This window comes from Lissotriton helveticus, chromosome 12 (genome assembly GCF_964261635.1).
Source record: "Lissotriton helveticus chromosome 12, aLisHel1.1, whole genome shotgun sequence".
Classification (NCBI taxonomy): domain Eukaryota; kingdom Metazoa; phylum Chordata; class Amphibia; order Caudata; family Salamandridae; genus Lissotriton; species Lissotriton helveticus.
In genome coordinates, this window is record NC_136073.1 from 17,170,361 (window position 1) to 17,186,491 (window position 16,131).

The 16,131-nt window shown below is 52.9% G+C and overlaps 1 protein-coding gene across 1 annotated transcript in view; it reads left to right on the forward strand.

Moving 5' to 3' along the window:
* Positions 1–9,558: 9,558 nt before the first annotated feature.
* The window catches only part of MAP1S (microtubule associated protein 1S), a 70,751-nt gene continuing 64,178 nt past the window's right edge, over positions 9,559–16,131 (forward strand). Inside the window, exon 1 of the mRNA XM_078669293.1 lies at positions 9,559–9,753. Within this exon, the coding sequence (XP_078525419.1) occupies positions 9,603–9,753 (151 nt within the window). The 5' untranslated portion in view covers positions 9,559–9,602. The remainder of the gene's footprint in view (positions 9,754–16,131) is intronic.

A 16,131-nucleotide genomic window follows, 5' to 3' on the forward strand; every position in this document is an offset into this window, starting at 1 on the left:
GCTTACAACACTTAATATGTTTTACATACAATCTTTGCCCTGTTGGAAACTTTTTCTGAAGATCCAAAAAACTTGTGTGGAATATGCTGATAACAAGTTGTCAACTGTCATTTGCAAATAGAGTTAGTCTTCAGTACAAAGATTTATAAGGTGTTTAATACCTCTACACACCTATGATGCTTTAGGAGCATGTGCGTTTTGTAAGCACATACCCATTAGTTGGACACAGGCTGTAAACAATTAGGTAGAAAAGTGATATGGTATCTACCTGCCTCTGTGTAAACTATTGAAAAACCTAGATCACTTGTTGGATGATGTCATCAATGATGTCATTTGAGATGTCATGTCAAGGTGGAGTATGGGGTCCGCTGATTCACAGAGGGAAGGGAGACTTCAGAGGCATCGAGATGTGGTGTACTTAGAAGAAGTGGCTGTATAGCTCTCTTCTGAACTGAAGGAGGGCGGGCGGTTCTGATGGTTGTCCACATCTGGCTGCTGGTGTAATGTATTCTAATATACGTTTATCCGTACGCAAAGAATATCATGTGCAACTTCGGGGAATTGTGGGCCATCTCTCTAATTAGCAGTGGGAAACATCCCCCATTATTAGTAAATGGAAGTCATGAGCCACCCTGTGCTGAACTGAAGAATAGGGAATAATAAGCCACCCGTATATGGGTCAATATAAAATTACGGAGAAAACATGACTGCGGGTCTCATGAACAAGAAGCTGTGTTGCTTCTATACAGGACTAACTAGCTATGAGCTACTTCTATTTACAGGTTTGAGCATCTTGAGTCGCATGTTACTGGGGGATAGCAGATAATGAACCACCTTTGGATGGAGGATTAGAAATCATGTGCCCTCTATCCCTCTAAGGAAAGGAGTCATGTGACATCACTGGATTAGTAAGTAAGGAGTCATTAGCCATCGCTGGCTACAGGAGAAACAAATCACGAGCCATATCTCACTGCAGAACTAAGGAATCATGATTTCTACATATTGGACATCTTTCCAAGGGGTAGGGAAGAGGCCCTAGAGTGACCCCAGGGAAGCCTGAATCTGTGACATGCTAGAAAGGGCTGCTGCAGAAGAGTCACATATGAAACAGGTGTGGCATGATGAAAGGTTATCAGATGGATTGGTGGTTGAGGCTGAGATGATGCAAGCAGTGGTCGAAGTGGGAAAAAAAAGAGTAGAGGAACTGTGGGTGGAGAATCAGGGGGCGGGAATAACTGAAGATTGAATTAGTGGGCGGAGTCAGGGGTGTGGCTAGAAGTAGCAAAACATGCCAATTTTTAGTACGTTTAGCATTTCACTGACCAGTTACAGCTTATAACGTTATTTAATTCAAACAATGGATAAACATGTTTATTTGAGGTTTAATTCAGGAAAAAGTAAACACTCTTAGGGAATACAGGTTTATGTAAAGCGTGCGAAATATAAGCAGGAACAACATGTTACCTTAATGCTTTTACTCTCATTGTTCAGAAATCCATGATTATTTTTTGTCTCAAACATTAAGGTCATGAATACAGGGCTCCTCTTGAAAACATGTGTTAAGCAGGGCTCAGAAGAGAAAGGGACTCTTCAGGAGAATCTAGACTCACGGAAACCCACAAAGGCTCCTTCACATTCATGTCAGCCAAGTAGCAGCTCAATCATAATATAGCAAAAAGAATAACTAGTAGACAGAATCCAGAACAATGTCATACATTCATCCCAGTACAGAGATCTGGGCCTAAATCCATCGTTTTTTTGCTCGCCATTCCAGTCTGGCCCCAGCCATATGCAAATCAGTCTTGATCCTATGCCCAATGGGAACAGTCCAGCCCGAACTGCCAGGCCAGGTCCTCCCTGTACTGGAAACAAGCATCCTGGGACCGGTTTCGGGCTTTCAGCCCTCATCAGCCAGGATAGCTTTATTCCAGTGGCATGGAGAGCACGGGACCCACGTCTGGGCATACCCGGCCCACTCTAGGTGACAAAAGCAAAAAGAATAACTAGTGGACAGAATTCAGAACAATGTCATACATTCACCCCAGTACAAAGATCTGGGCCTAAATCCATCGTTTTTTGCACACCATGCCATTACAGTTTGGACCCAGCCATATGCAAATCAGTCTTGATCCTGCACCCAATGGGAACAGTCCAGCCCGAACTGCCAGGCCAGGTCCTCCCTGTATTGGAAACAAGCATCCTAGGACCGGTTTCGGGCTTTCAGCCCTCATCAGCCAGGATAGCTTGATTCCAGTGGCATGGAGAGCACAAGACTCACGTCTGAGCATACCCGTCCCACTCGGGGTGACAAATGCAAAAAGAACAATTGATGGACAGAATGCAGAAAAATGTCATACATTCACCCCAGTTCAGAGATCTGGGCTTAAATCCATCGTTGTTTGCCCACCATGCCATTCCAGTTTGGACCCAGCCATATGCAAATCAGTCTTGATCCTGCACCCAATGTGAACAGTCCAGCCCGAACTGCCAGGCCATATGTATTCAAGTGTCCTTTCATTCGGGAAGTGAACACAAAGCAGTACCCACTAAACTATGCACATAAAATATTGCTCTTTGATATGCATGGTACATGTTCTTTGCAGCAGGCATATTACCCCTCTCCGCTACCTTAGATGAGTAAAACAGCCACTAGACAAAACATGCTCCCATCTCTCTCCAGCAGGTACATTGATCACCAAAGTTATCTTGGCACATGTATTGTTGACCGAAACCTGCTGAATATACGAAGAACTTTGCAGTGGTTTTAAAACTCCTGCACTTGTACAAAACCAGTCCCCCCAAACTAAACTAGCCCCCTACCCTTCCAGTCGCCCTGGGAAATGCCTGCTCCTGCCCTTTCACTGCTCCTGTCCAGTCAGTACTCCTGCTCATGCTCGATCAACACTCCTGGTTCGTCAATTCCCTGGCCCCCTCCCTTTTCCTGCCCCGTCACTTCTCCTGGCGCTTCACTTCTCCTGCCCGTCACTTCTCCTGCCCTGTTCACTGCTCCTGCCCCGTTCACTGCTCCTGTCCGTTCACCGCTCCTGCCCGGTTACAGCTCTTGCTCATGCCTAATGACCGCCCCTGCCCCATCACTTATCTGCTTCGCCACTTCTCCTGCCCCGTCACCTCTCCTGCCACATCACCTCTCCTGTCCCATCACCTCTCCTGCCCTGTCAACTCTCCTGCCCTGTCACGTCACCTGCCCGTCACTTCTCCTGCCCAGTCACTTCTCCTGCCTGGTCACCTCTCCTGCCCTTTCATGTCACCTGCCCGTCATGTCACGTGTCCATCACGTCACCTGCCGGTCACTTCTCCTGCCCGGTCACTTTCCTGCACGTCACTTCTCCTGCCCAGGTCACTTCTCCTGCCCGGGTCACTTCTCCTGCCCGGTCACTTCTCCTGCACGGTCACTTCTCCTGTCCCATCACTTCTCCTGTCCCGTCACTTCTCCTGTCCCGTCACCTCTCCTGCCCCTTTACTTCTCCTGCCCCATCACTTCTCCTGCCCCATCACTTCTCCTGTCCCATCACTTCTCCTGTCCCATCACTTCTCCTATCCCATCACCTCTCCTGCCCCATCACTTCTCCTGCTCCGTCACTTCTCCTGTCCGTCACTTCTCCTGCCCAGTCACCTCTCCTGCCCAGTCACCTCTCCTTTCCTGTTGCCTCTCCTGCCCCGTCACTGCTCCTGGCCTGTCACTTTTCCTGCCTCATCACATTTCCTGACCCGTCACTTTTCCTGCCCTGTCACTTTTCCTGCCCGTCACCGCTCCTGCCAGTTCACTGCTCCTGCCCGTTCACTGCTCCTGCCCGGTCAGCACTCCTGCCCGATCACCGCTCCAGCCCCATCACTTCTCCTGTCCCATCACTTCTCCTGCCCCGTTCACTTCTCTTATCCATTCACTGCCCCTATCCGTTCACTGCTCCTGCCCGGTTACCGCTCCTGCCCATGCCTAAAATTCACCGCTCCTGTACCCTTCACTTCTCCTGCCCCATCTCTTATCCTGCCCCGTCACCTCTCCTTTCCTGTCACCTCTCCTGCCTTGTCACCTTTCCTGCCCTGTCACCTCTCCTGCCCTGTCACTTCTCCTGTCCCGTCACTTCTCCTGTCCCGTCACTTCTGCCCTGTTCACTGCTCCTGCCCCGTTCACTGCTCCTGCCCCGCTCACTGCTCCTGCCCCATTCACTGCTCCTGTCCATTCACTGCTCCTGCCCGGTTACCGCTCCTGCCCATGCCTAATCACCGCTCCTGCCCCTTCACTTCTCCTGCCCCATCACTTCTTCTTTCCCGTCACCTCTCCTCTCCCGTCACCTCTCCTTTCCTGTCACCTCTCCTGCCCGTTACTTATCCTGCCCGTCACTTCTCCTGCTTCTGTCACCTCTCCTGCCCTATTACTTCTCCTTTCCTGTTGCCTCTTCTGTCCCGTCACTGCTCCTCACAGTATCTACTGAAAGGCATATCAGGGATGCTTCCCCTTTGCTTTTCTATCATCCCGCCACTCCAGGCTGTTTCTGCAATAATTCTATGTTTTTGTGTAGTACAAGTAGGCTTTCTTCTTATCAAAGTGCCCCAGAACCTCACGCTTTTGTGATTGTGTAACAGGTGCCAAAAGGTGCCATTGGCAAGAGCTCTCTGCCCGGAGTCAAAGAGTGAACAGGAATTATAACCTGCTGCCACTCATTCCTGCTGTTGCAGAAATGATGCTTTCCTGGACAGCCATGGAGGGTAAAAGGGGGTCCTGTAACTCTACCACCACAATTTTCAGGTTCACAAGTCTTGTAGTGACTAACAGAAGCAGATGCTCGCTTCGCTACTGGATCTTCTTGGGGGAGTTTGAAAGGGGACTTTAAACTCACAAAGGTGCCAAGTAATTGTGGGAAAAACATACCTTGCTTTAACAAGAGTGGAAGTAGTCACGTATTCTCCCATTGAAGACGGCTGGAATGCCAGAAACTGGTCCGAGGAAACTTGTTCATGGTCCAGGGAAGGCATGGCTTGGCCGTTCGGGCTGGACTGTTCCCATGAGGCACAGGGTCAGACAGATTCGCATATGGCCATGTCTGAACTGGGGTGGCAGAGTGGGCTAAAGAACGGCGATGGATTAAACCCAGATCTGTTGACTGGGTGTGAGAGTTTGATTGGTTCAGATGCTCCGTCCATCACCACCCCCTTCTGTACCACTTTAATTAGTGGACATCATATACCAGGCCAACTTCTCACACCACTGCTGCATTGCTAGCCCATATGAAGACCTAGCGCGCAAAAACAAAATGGTGGCCTATGGTAAACATACTGGGAAAACAAAGGAGAGAGTAAGGGATTGTGTCCACTGCAGGTGGACGAGGAATACTCCTGTTCCCCTGGACAAGGATATGGAAAAAACAAAAGAAGGAGTATTTCCCGACGTATAGGCTGGAGGTTTTTCAAGACTGGAATGATTGTTCCTTTTCTAAAAAAAACCTCACTCACCACCTGGTGGTGACATGCTTCATCATCGGGGTCCACCCTGGTGGCCTAGCGTCACCAGAGTGTGCTTCAATACCTGTAATACAGTGGAGCGGGTTGTGAGATGTAAGTGCAAAAAAGGTGCACTTACATCTCACAACCCGCTCCACTGTATTACAGGTGTTGAAGCACACCCTGGTGACGCTAGGCCACCAGGGTGGACCCCGATGATGAAGCATGTCACCACCAGGTGGTGAGTGAGGGTTTTTTTAGAAAAGGAACAATCATTCCAGTCTTGAAAAACCTCCAGCCTATACGTCGGGAAATACTCCTTCTTTTGTTTTTTCCCTATGGTAAACATACACACTGGCTAAACAAAAATAGCTATCACTGCATGGATGGCAATGAAGGAGGTATACACAACAAAGAACACAGTTGCCGCGCCCTGCCTCCCCACCTCTGAAAAGCCTCATGTAGCATTGCAGGAAAAGGATGGCAAGGATATTATTTATTTACCCAATGTGACTGGGCCCACATACATGCACCTGCCCTTTACCCACCACCATTAAATCAGCAAAGCCAAAAACGGAAACTAAATTAGGTTTAAGAATACCTCAAACACAGTATCAACAATGTCACACAAACAATCTCACAAAAAAAATGGTACACAAGCAAATGGGGAAGAAGAAGTTAGCTGAGAACAGAAGAAGATGCCTGGCTACATGGGCCAGAACTCTGATAGCAACCCCAAACCTAGCCACCACCAGGTACATTTAGAGAAAAAAGAACATACATTTTGAATTTAATCTTTCCATAACCCACTAAATGATTAGTGATAATATGAAACTATAAAAAAAAATACACTCATGGCCTAGTGCAGTGCACACCAGGCCCCAAAGGTTAAAACAACATGACAATGAAAAAATACATATATCATTCACAAAAAAACACACAAGAAAATGGAGAAAAGGTATATTTAACTCCAGGCCTCCACAATAAAATATTGCAAATGTTTTCCATTAAAAACAGTTAATTTGCAAACTTCAGGCCAACCACCAATAAAGATACAAGATGAAATTTATAGAGTGCACTTTCACCCGAAGGTATGATGGCGCTAATACTCAGGGGAGAGCAGACATTATGTGTCAGAGCCAAACACTTTACTGAATAGCCAAGTTTAAGTGAGCACTGCTGGAGCATTGTCATTCGAAAGGGGCTAATCGGCCTCGATCGGAATGACAATGGGCCTGCCCGCAGTCTGTGAGAGCTCAGGGGGGGCTGCTGCAGCCTTTGGAGTTCACAGAGAAGTGCGAGGAGCCCCTGGAATCGAATGAAAAAAAAAGTGATAGTTTTTAAGGAGGACTATTCTTGCCGTCCCGGGATGCTTTTTTGAGAGTAAGAAGTAGGGGAACGGACTGGAATAATTTTTAGAAGTAGGGGCACGCCGTGCCCTTCCGTCCCCGCCCACTTCTACCACTGGATGCAAGCCATCCCTGACCCGCCGAGGATCAGACCCCTATGAAGGGCCAAAAAGGAGCCCAGTGCCTGGAGAGACACAATGGGTAACTGTAACTAAGCATTTCTACCTGAACCAGATTGACACTGTATAATAGAAAGCCCATGAACCAAGTAAGAGTTCAGCTTTGACAGGAGTGTCAAACGCCTATGAGCAGTCTAGTGATGGAACTGGAATTCCAATCTTTCTAATATTAAGTGGTGTTAAAAGCTAGGGTGGAGCTTTGAATCTGACCTTTTTTGTTGGGCATCTTTTTGTTAGTGGGTTGTACGTTGTGATGGGCCGTGGGTTCGCTAATACACTGTTGTCACTGTAATACTCGGTGATACCTATGTAACCTGACCACTGCAAGAATACCTGTGTGTTTCTTTTGTTGAACAATCAATAAAAAATATAATTTAAAAAAACAAGGAATCATAAGCTAGCTCTGGCTGCGTGGAATCACCAGACACTTTTGTATGTAGGAAAAGGGGCTCTTGAACCACCTCTGGCAGCAGGGCCATGAATCGCCAGTAAACTGTAGCTCCAGGGAATCGTAGGGCTCCTGTGGCTGCTAGAACTGGGAGACGTGTGCCAATTTGCACTGCAGGGAATCATGAACCAACTCTGACTGCGTAGCTGCAGAATCATGAGGCTTCTCTGGCTGTGGGGATAGCGTATTGAATCACAAGTCCTGCACTAGATGTGAGGTTCCAGAGTGAGATGTACTCTGGTGTTAATGGCTGTTTTGAGGCATTGGCTTCAGTTAGGCATTAGTGTCCTAAGCCTTGGTCATGTATTGATGACTAGCTGTGTACCAAGGTCTTAAACCTGACTGGAGTGATGGGGTCCCAGATATTGGCTGTGCATTTCATGCCTAGACTGTATATTGGGGCCTGACTTGGTCTTCGTTTTGAAGTCCAGAGGCCTGAGCTGCACAGTGCGCTCTGGCCAGTGCAGTGATGGCCCTATAAGAATAGACTATGGTAGATTCCAAGGTATTCAGAAGTACATTGCAAGAGTATTGATAAAAACATTTAATTCTAAAGTTTTGTGTGATAAACAATGGAGTGCACAGGGTTGATACTGCAATCCTTCTTTAAAGTATATACCATCCACGCCATAATTTCTGAGCAGGAGAAAGCTGAAATAAGACTATTTTGCCTTTAAAAATTGTCTCCCTCTCTCTCCTTAAGTTGGTATTGTCAAACATGTATGAAGTTGGAATTGTTAAATATGTATGGCACATTCTTAACATAACATATTGAGGTTGGGAGTAAGTTAAGTAAACTCATTCCATTCCGTCCCATACACTGTGTCCAGTCCTGGACTTTTCACATACAAGTAACTGCTGTCTGGTGTCTTAGTCTAGTTAGGTCACTGGAAGAAAACCTAGACAGCAACACCAGAATCCCTTAGGTTGCCACACAAAAGCTCTAGACCAATAAAAATGTCCATGATTATGTGGTGTAAAGTGGCCGCCCTACCTTAGGTCTGAGCCAAGTATTTTGACTTTAGGCCTGTGCTGCAAATTGAGTTATTACAATACATTTACTGCCTCAAGGGTGCACTGTTGTTCTAGGTAAAGTATTGTCAAGCACCAAAGCCTCAATCAATTATTTGGGCTGTTCTGAGTTCTGGTCTAGGTTGAGTTTATAAAGATCTGTCAATTCGCCTGCTTTTTTTTTAACTTCTATTCACTCGCCTGACAAGCAAAACGCTTCCATAGACTTTAACTGAGTCAATCAGTCTTAAAACCTTTATTAGCTCCAAATAAGTTTTTATTCCCTATTTATATTAATGGGATCACACTGTCAAGCTGCTGACTTCACCCACATTTCTGAAGTAAGTGGGTTGACAGGTGTGCTTAAATTCAGTTCTTGTTATAAATTCAACCTCTTGCCTCATAAACCTTCCTAAATGTGTGCATTTAAGAGGGTGGTCCCACAAAGGTGAATGGAGAATCATCACTTTTATGGAGAACGAAATAGGATTGCAAAGTGGGTGACCTCATCCCCTTTTAAATCTATGGGGCGTTTAGTTTGCCAAGCAGGTGAATGTAAGTAAAAAGAAGGTGACACTGAGCAAACGTGGGTGAGCTGACAGTAAGCATATACTGAAGGCCACACATTAACCCAACCAATGTACGTGGGACCCACGATTTTTATGTTACATTTTGAATTATTTTAGAACGTATATTGAATATGGGCTTAAAACTCCCCCCCCCCCCCCACACACACTTCGACTTCGATATGAGTGGAGAAAATACTTCATTTCGATTTGTTTCCAAAGATTGCCACGTATATTGTATTGCATTTATATAGCGCTTGTATAATGCGCTTGTTGCAAACTGCGGTCCTCTAGGCACTAGGTCCTGGTCCTATTGCTCATTGGGCTATGTTTGTGGGCTGGGCCTACGTTTTTATGACGTCACTGCGTTTACTCTTGTTTGCATTGTGCGTCACTCGTGCCCTTCTCTCTAGTCCTCATTCATAGGCCTAAACTTGACCTCTGAGCAAGCTTCTTTCTCAATGGGCGGAGCCAAGAGACTTCCGGGTCTCCTCTGATTGGTTGTCGTTTACGTCACCGCGCGCGGCCGCGATGAGGTAAAGGAGTGGGCGTGGTGGGCGCGTGACGTCCCTCTGCGAGCGGCGGGAAGATGGCGGTGGCAGAGGCGGGAGCGGGCGGCGACGGGGAGCAGGGCGCCGCGGCCGGGCCCGGCGGCACCGGCCTCTCGCTGCTCGCCGTCTTCGGGGAGCTGAACGGGGCGGACCGGCTGAGAGACGCCGCCGTGCAGAAGCTGCGGAGAGGTAAGGGGGCGTGGCCGAACCGGAGGGGCGTGGCTAGGCACCCAGGGGAAGAGCAACACCGGGGCAGGAGGGGGCAGGGCACCCAGGGGAAGAGCAACACCGGGGCAGGAGGGGGCAGGAGCAACACAGGGGCAGGAGAGGGCAGGGCACCCAGGGGAAGAGCAACACCGGGGCAGGAGGGGGCAGGGCACCCAGGGGAAGAGCAACACCGGGGCAGGAGGGGGCAGGAGCAACACAGGGGCAGGAGAGGGCAGGGCACCCAGGGGAAGAGCAACACCGGGGCAGGAGGGGGCAGGAGCAACCCAGGGGCAGGAGTGAGCAGGGCAGGAGCAACCCAGGGGCAGGAGAGGGCAGGGCACCCAGGGGCAAGGCAGGGGCAGGAGAGGGCAGGGCACCCAGGGGCAAGAGCAAGGCAGGGGCAGGAGAAGGTAGGGCACCCAGGGGCAAGAGCAAGGCAGGGGCAGGAGAGGGCAGGGCACCCAGGGGCAAGAGCAAGGCAGGGGCAGGAGAGGGCAGGGCACCCAGGGGTAAGAGCAACTCGGGCAGGAGAGGGCAGGGCACCCAGGGGCAAGAGCAACACAGGGGCAGGAGTAGGCAGGGCACCCAGGGGCAAGAGCAACTCGGGCAGGAGTAGGCAGGGCACCCAGGGGCAAGAGCAACACAGGGGCAGGAGAGGGCAGGGCACCCAGGGGCAAGAGCAACACAGGGTCAGGAGAGGGCAGGGCACCCAGGGGCAAGAGCAACTCGGGGGCAGGAGTGAGCAGGGCACCCAGGGGCAAGAGCAAGGCAGGGGGCAGGAGAGGGCAGGGCACCCAGGGGCAAGAGCGGGGCAGGAGAGGGCAGGGCACCCAGGGGCAAGAGCAAGGCAGGGGCAGGAGAGGGCAGGGCACCCAGGGGCAAGAGCAAGGCAGGGGCAGGAGAGGGCAGGGGCAGGAGTGAGCAAGGCACCCAAGGGCAAGAGCAACTCGGGCAGGAGTAGGCAGGGCACCCAGGGGCAAGAGCAACACAGGGGCAGGAGAGGGCAGGGCACCCAGGGGCAAGAGCAACACAAGGGCAGGGCACCCAGGGGCAAGAGCAACTCGGGGGCGGGAGCTCCCCGGGGACAGGGTCGTGCTGGGGGTGCAGTGATACAGAGCAGGAGGAGGAGTCTGGGGCAGGAGTGATGGAGGTGCAGTGGTACAGGGCAGGAGTGTGATGGAGGTGCAGTGGTACAGGGCAGGAGTGTGATGGAGGTGCAGTGGTACAGGGCAGGAGAGTGATGGAGGTGCAGTGGTACAGGGCAGGAGTGTGATGGCGGTGCAGTGGTACAGGGCAGGAGAGTGATGGAGGTGCAGTGGTACAGGGCAGGAGTGTGATGGAGGTGCAGTGGTACAGGGCAGGAGTGTGATGGAGGTGCAGTGGTACAGGGCAGGAGTGTGATGGAGGGGCAGTGGTACAGGGCAGGAGTGCGATGGAGGTGCAGTGGTACAGGGCAGGAGTGCGATGGAGGTGCAGTGGTACAGGGCAGGAGTGCGATGGAGGTGCAGTGGCACAGGGCAGGAGTGTGATGGAGGTGCAGTGGCACAGGGCAGGAGTGTGATGGAGGTGCAGTGGCACAGGGCAGGAGTGTGATTGAGGTGCAGTGGCACAGGGCAGGAGTGTGATTGAGGTGCAGTGGCACAGGGCAGGAGTGTGATTGAGGTGCAGTGGCACAGGGCAGGAGTGTGATTGAGGTGCAGTGGCACAGGGCAGGAGTGTGATTGAGGTGCAGTGGCACAGGGCAGGAGTGTGATTGAGGTGCAGTGGCACAGGGCAGGAGTGTGATGGAGGTGCAGTGGCACGGGGCAGGAGAGTGATGGAGGTGCAGTTGTACAGGAGTGTGATGGAGGTGCAGGAGTGTGATGGAGGTGCAGGAGTGTGATGGAGGTGCAGGAGTGTGATGGAGGTGCAGTGGTACAGGGCAGGAGAGTGATGGAGGTGCAGTGGTACAGGGCAGGAGAGTGATGGAGGTGCAGTGGTACAGGGCAGGAGTGCGATGGAGGTGCAGTGGTACAGGGCAGGAGTGCGATGGAGGTGCAGTGGTACAGGGCAGGAGTGCGATGGAGGTGCAGTGGTACAGGGCAGGAGTGCGATGGAGGTGCAGTGGTACAGGGCAGGAGTGCGATGGAGGTGCAGTGGTACAGGGCAGGAGTGCGATGGAGGTGCAGTGGTACAGGGCAGGAGTGCGATGGAGGTGCAGTGGTACAGGGCAGGAGTGCGATGGAGGTTCAATGATACAGGGCAGGAGGAGGCCCTACAGGGCATGAAAATGCTGGAGGTGCAGTGATGCAGTTTAGTTGCGTGCTGGGGGGCAGTGATGCAGAGTAAGAGGAGGAGCTCTGGGGCAGGAGTGTGCTGGAGGTGTAGTGAAACATGGCAGGAGGAAGAGTCTAGGGCAGGGGTATGCTGGAGCTGCAGTAAGGCAGGAGGAGGAGCCCATGAGCGGGAGTGTGCTTGGAGGTGCAGTGATACAGGGCAGGAGCTTCTTAGGGGCAGGATTGTGCTGGAGAGCCTTGATTACAGGGCAGGAGTGGTCTGGCGGTAGAGTGGTTATAGGACAGGAAGTGCCCTGGGGTGGGAGTGTGCAGGAGGTACACTCAGTGAGGTCTTCAGGAAGAGCCCGGGGGCAGGAGTCTGGCACAGAAGGGCAAAGACCCTCGGGGTAAGAGTGTGTTAGAGGTACACTGATAGATGGCAAGAGTTGGCTGGGCTTAGAAGAGTCTGCTGAGCTTAAAAGAATGAAGGCCTTTAGGAGCTGTCGTATTCTGGAAGTACAGTGGTAGAGAGCAAGCGTGGTAAGAAGAATTGGTTATGAGGGCCAGGCGGTGGAATATTGCAGTGGAGATGAGGTGGCCATAAGATTAGGGGGAATTTAAAGAGTGTTGTGACGTTAGGGGCAGGGTCTGTGCAAAAGGCAAGTGTGCTGTGTTTGGAGGCAGAGTAAATGGATCAGGGTGGAATCTGAGGGGTGAAGGGGTTGTAAGACAAGGGGCATTTGAAAAGATAATTGGAAAGCGATTTGGGGTCATGTAATAAAGCTGTTTTTAGGGAGGGTGTTGCAGGAATGCTGTTGTGTGCTTGGGACCTTGCATATGGGGACATGAAGTATAGGGGTCCAGCGTAGGCCCAGGAGGACTGGATCCACGTCTTGTTAACTGGGCAACCTTCCAACTATGTGCCAGTTAAAGTTAGTTAAGGCATGGACAGTTATGTGGGCGTGGTAGACTTGTGTTAAACCCTGCCCCCCTTAGGAGCATTTCGAGGTTCGCACATGCGGATGGGTGGGACAAACGCATACCTGGTGTATGTGTTGCAGGTTCAGTTTGAGCTGATGTGTTGGCTAATGACATGTTTACTGCTGTCCACGTCGGCTCCCGTAGAAGAGTAAAAGGCGCGGTGGCTGCGCCGGGATGTTCACATGTACCCCTGGGTTGAGCCGCAATGGGTGCATGAGTCGACTGAGCTGCCAGGCAGTGAGAGCTGCAGGCGGGGGGAGCCGCCATATATACTCGGCCCTGTTCTGTCCCTGGGTGACTCTAGGACGCCTCCTGTACGCGGATGAGTCTCCCCCCTCCCCCCCCCCCTGCCCCGTCACTGGGATCAGGGTGTCTGGGGCTGCCCTCTGGCATCCCTCCCCGCTTTCGTTTTCAGCCGCCGCCGCGTGGTGCCGTGACGCCCTGCCCGGGCCGCCTCGGGGCACATCCTTCTCTTCCAATTAGCTCCTGTGTTATTGTTGGAGCGGCATTACAACCAGTCCCACAAACCACACGCGCCGGCAATTACTAAAAGCACTCGCCACAAGTGAACGCCTGATCGGGCGCGCACACGCCTGGACTCCGCCTCAGTTCATCCTTTATAGAAAGCAGTGAGTAATGGGCCACGTGTGTCCATACACTGTAGAAATGAGTGTATTTAAAGGTCAACGTCAGCTGCCTCAGCCGTGCTCGCGGGGGTTGTGGTATTTTCTTCCTGGAGTCGCTGTTCAAGCCCAGGGCTCCTTGGCTAGGGCAGCACAGGGTGACCGTTCCCCAGTGCCCCCCATCCCCTGCTCCCTGGGTTCATATGTAATAACTCTGTATCCATTGGTCCGTCTTTGTGTCCGTCATGTATTGTTTCGGTGCACCTCAGCATGCTGCATGGAGCTGTCGACTTCCGCCAATGGCTGACCTCACTCTGAGTGATGTCACTGCCGCTCTGCCCTTGCAGAAGGAGCGCATCCTCACACAGTCACTCCCATCAGTGCCAGGCACTACTGACCATCTGCGCTATTTGAGACCAGTAATATTGTTTTCTTCACCCAATGTTTATTTTTTTTACGTTGGCGATGGGCTCACTGATCTCCCACAAACAGTTGTACAAAACAACCATTGGCAAAGTTGTTCTCCACTTTGCCTGTTCCTCTGTATCACGAGTTCTCATGACTGAAGCAGGGCACCAGCTCTCATATTTTTTTCTTCGTGCAAAAGTATCTTCTTCAGCTGCTGGACTTCTTCCCACTGCACAGGCCGTCATGGTCACTGAGGCCCCAGCAGAGGTCTGAAGGCCGGGCCCATGACTGCCACAGCAGAGCTCTCCAGGCCAGGGGCTGCCAGGAATGAGGGTGGAGGCTCTGGGCCCATGACTGCCACAGCAGAGCTCTCCAGGCCAGGGGCTGCCAGGAATGAGGGTGGAGGCTCCGGGCCCTTGACTGCCCCAGCAGAGCTGTCCAGGCAGGGGCTGCCAGGAATGAGGTTGGAGGCTCCGGGCCCTTGACTGCCTCAGCAGAGCTCTCCATGCCAGGGGCTGCCAGGAATGAGGGTGGAGGCGCTGGGCCCTTGACTGCCCCAGCAGAGCTGTCCAGGCCAGGGGCTGCCAGGAATGAGGGTGGAGGCTCTGGGCCCTTGACTGCCCCAGCAGAGCTGTCCAGGCAGGGGCTGCCAGGAATGAGGGTGGAGGCTCTGAGCCCTTGACTGCCTCAGCAGAGCTCTCCAGCCAGGGGCTGCCAGGAATGAGGGTGGAGGCTCTGGGCCCTTGACTGCCTCAGCAGAGCTGTCCTGCCAGGGGCTGCCAGGAATGAGGGTGGAGGCTCTGGGCCATTGACTGCCCCAGCAGAGCTCTCCATCCCAGGGGCTGCCAGGAATGAGGGTGGAGGCTCTGGGCCCTTGACTGCCCCAGCAGAGCTGTCCATGCCAGGGGCTGCCAGGAATGAGGGTGGAGGCTCTGGGCCCTTGACTGCCCAAGCAGAGCTCTCCATCCCAGGGGCTGCCAGGAATGAGGGTGGAGTCCCTGAGCCCTTGACTGCCCCAGCAGAGCTCTCCAGCCAGGGGCTGCCAGGAATGAGGGTGGAGGCTCTGGGCCCTTGACTGCCTCAGCAGAGCTGTCCATCCCGGGGGCTGCCAGGAATGAGGGTGGAGGCTCTGGGCCCTTGACTGCCCCAGCAGAGCTCTCCGTGCCAGGGGCTGCCAGGAATGAGGGTGGAGGCTCTGGGCCCTTGACTGCCTCAGCAGAGCTGTCCAGCCAGGGGCTGCCAGGAATGAGGGTTGGGGCTCTGGGCCCTTGACTGCCTCAGCAGAGCTGTCCAGCCAGGGGCTGCCAGGAATGAGGGTGGAGGCTCTGGGCCCTTGACTGCCTCAGCAGAGCTGTCCAGCCAGGGGCTGCCAGGAATGAGGGTGGAGGCTCCGGGCCCTTGACTGCCACAGCAGAGATCTCCAGGCCAGGAATGAGGGTGGAGGCTCTGGGCCCATTGACTGCCTCAGCAGAGCTCTCCAGGCCAGGGGCTGCCAGGAATGAGGGTGGAGGCTCTGGGTCCTTGACTGCTTCAGCAGAGCTCTCCAGGCCAGGAATGAGGGTGGAGGCTCTGAGCCCTTCACTGCCTCAGCAGAGCTCTCCAGGCCAGGAATGAGGGTGGAGGCTCTGGGCCCATTGACTGCCTCAGCAGAGCTCCCCAGGCCAGGAATGAGGGTGGAGGCTCTGGGCCCTTGACTGCCTCAGCAGAGCTCCCCAGGCCAGGAATGAGGGTGGAGGCTCTGGGCCCTTGACTGCCTCAGCAGAGCTCTCCAGGCCAGGGGCTGCCAGGAATGAGGGTGGAGGCTCTGGGCCCTTGACTGCCTCAGCAGAGCTGTCCAGGCAGGGGCTGCCAGGAATGAGGGTGGAGGCTCTGGGCCCTTGACTGCCTCAGCAGAGCTCTCCAGGCCAGGAATGAGGGTGGAGGCTCTGAGCCCTTGACTGCCTCAGCAGAGCTCCCCAGGCCAGGAATGAGGGTGGAGGCTCTGGGCCCATTGACTGCCTCAGCAGAGCTCTCCAGGCCAGGGGCTGCCAGGAATGAGGGTGGAGGCTCTGGGCCCTTGACTGCCTCAGCAGAGCTCTCCAGGCCAGGGGCTG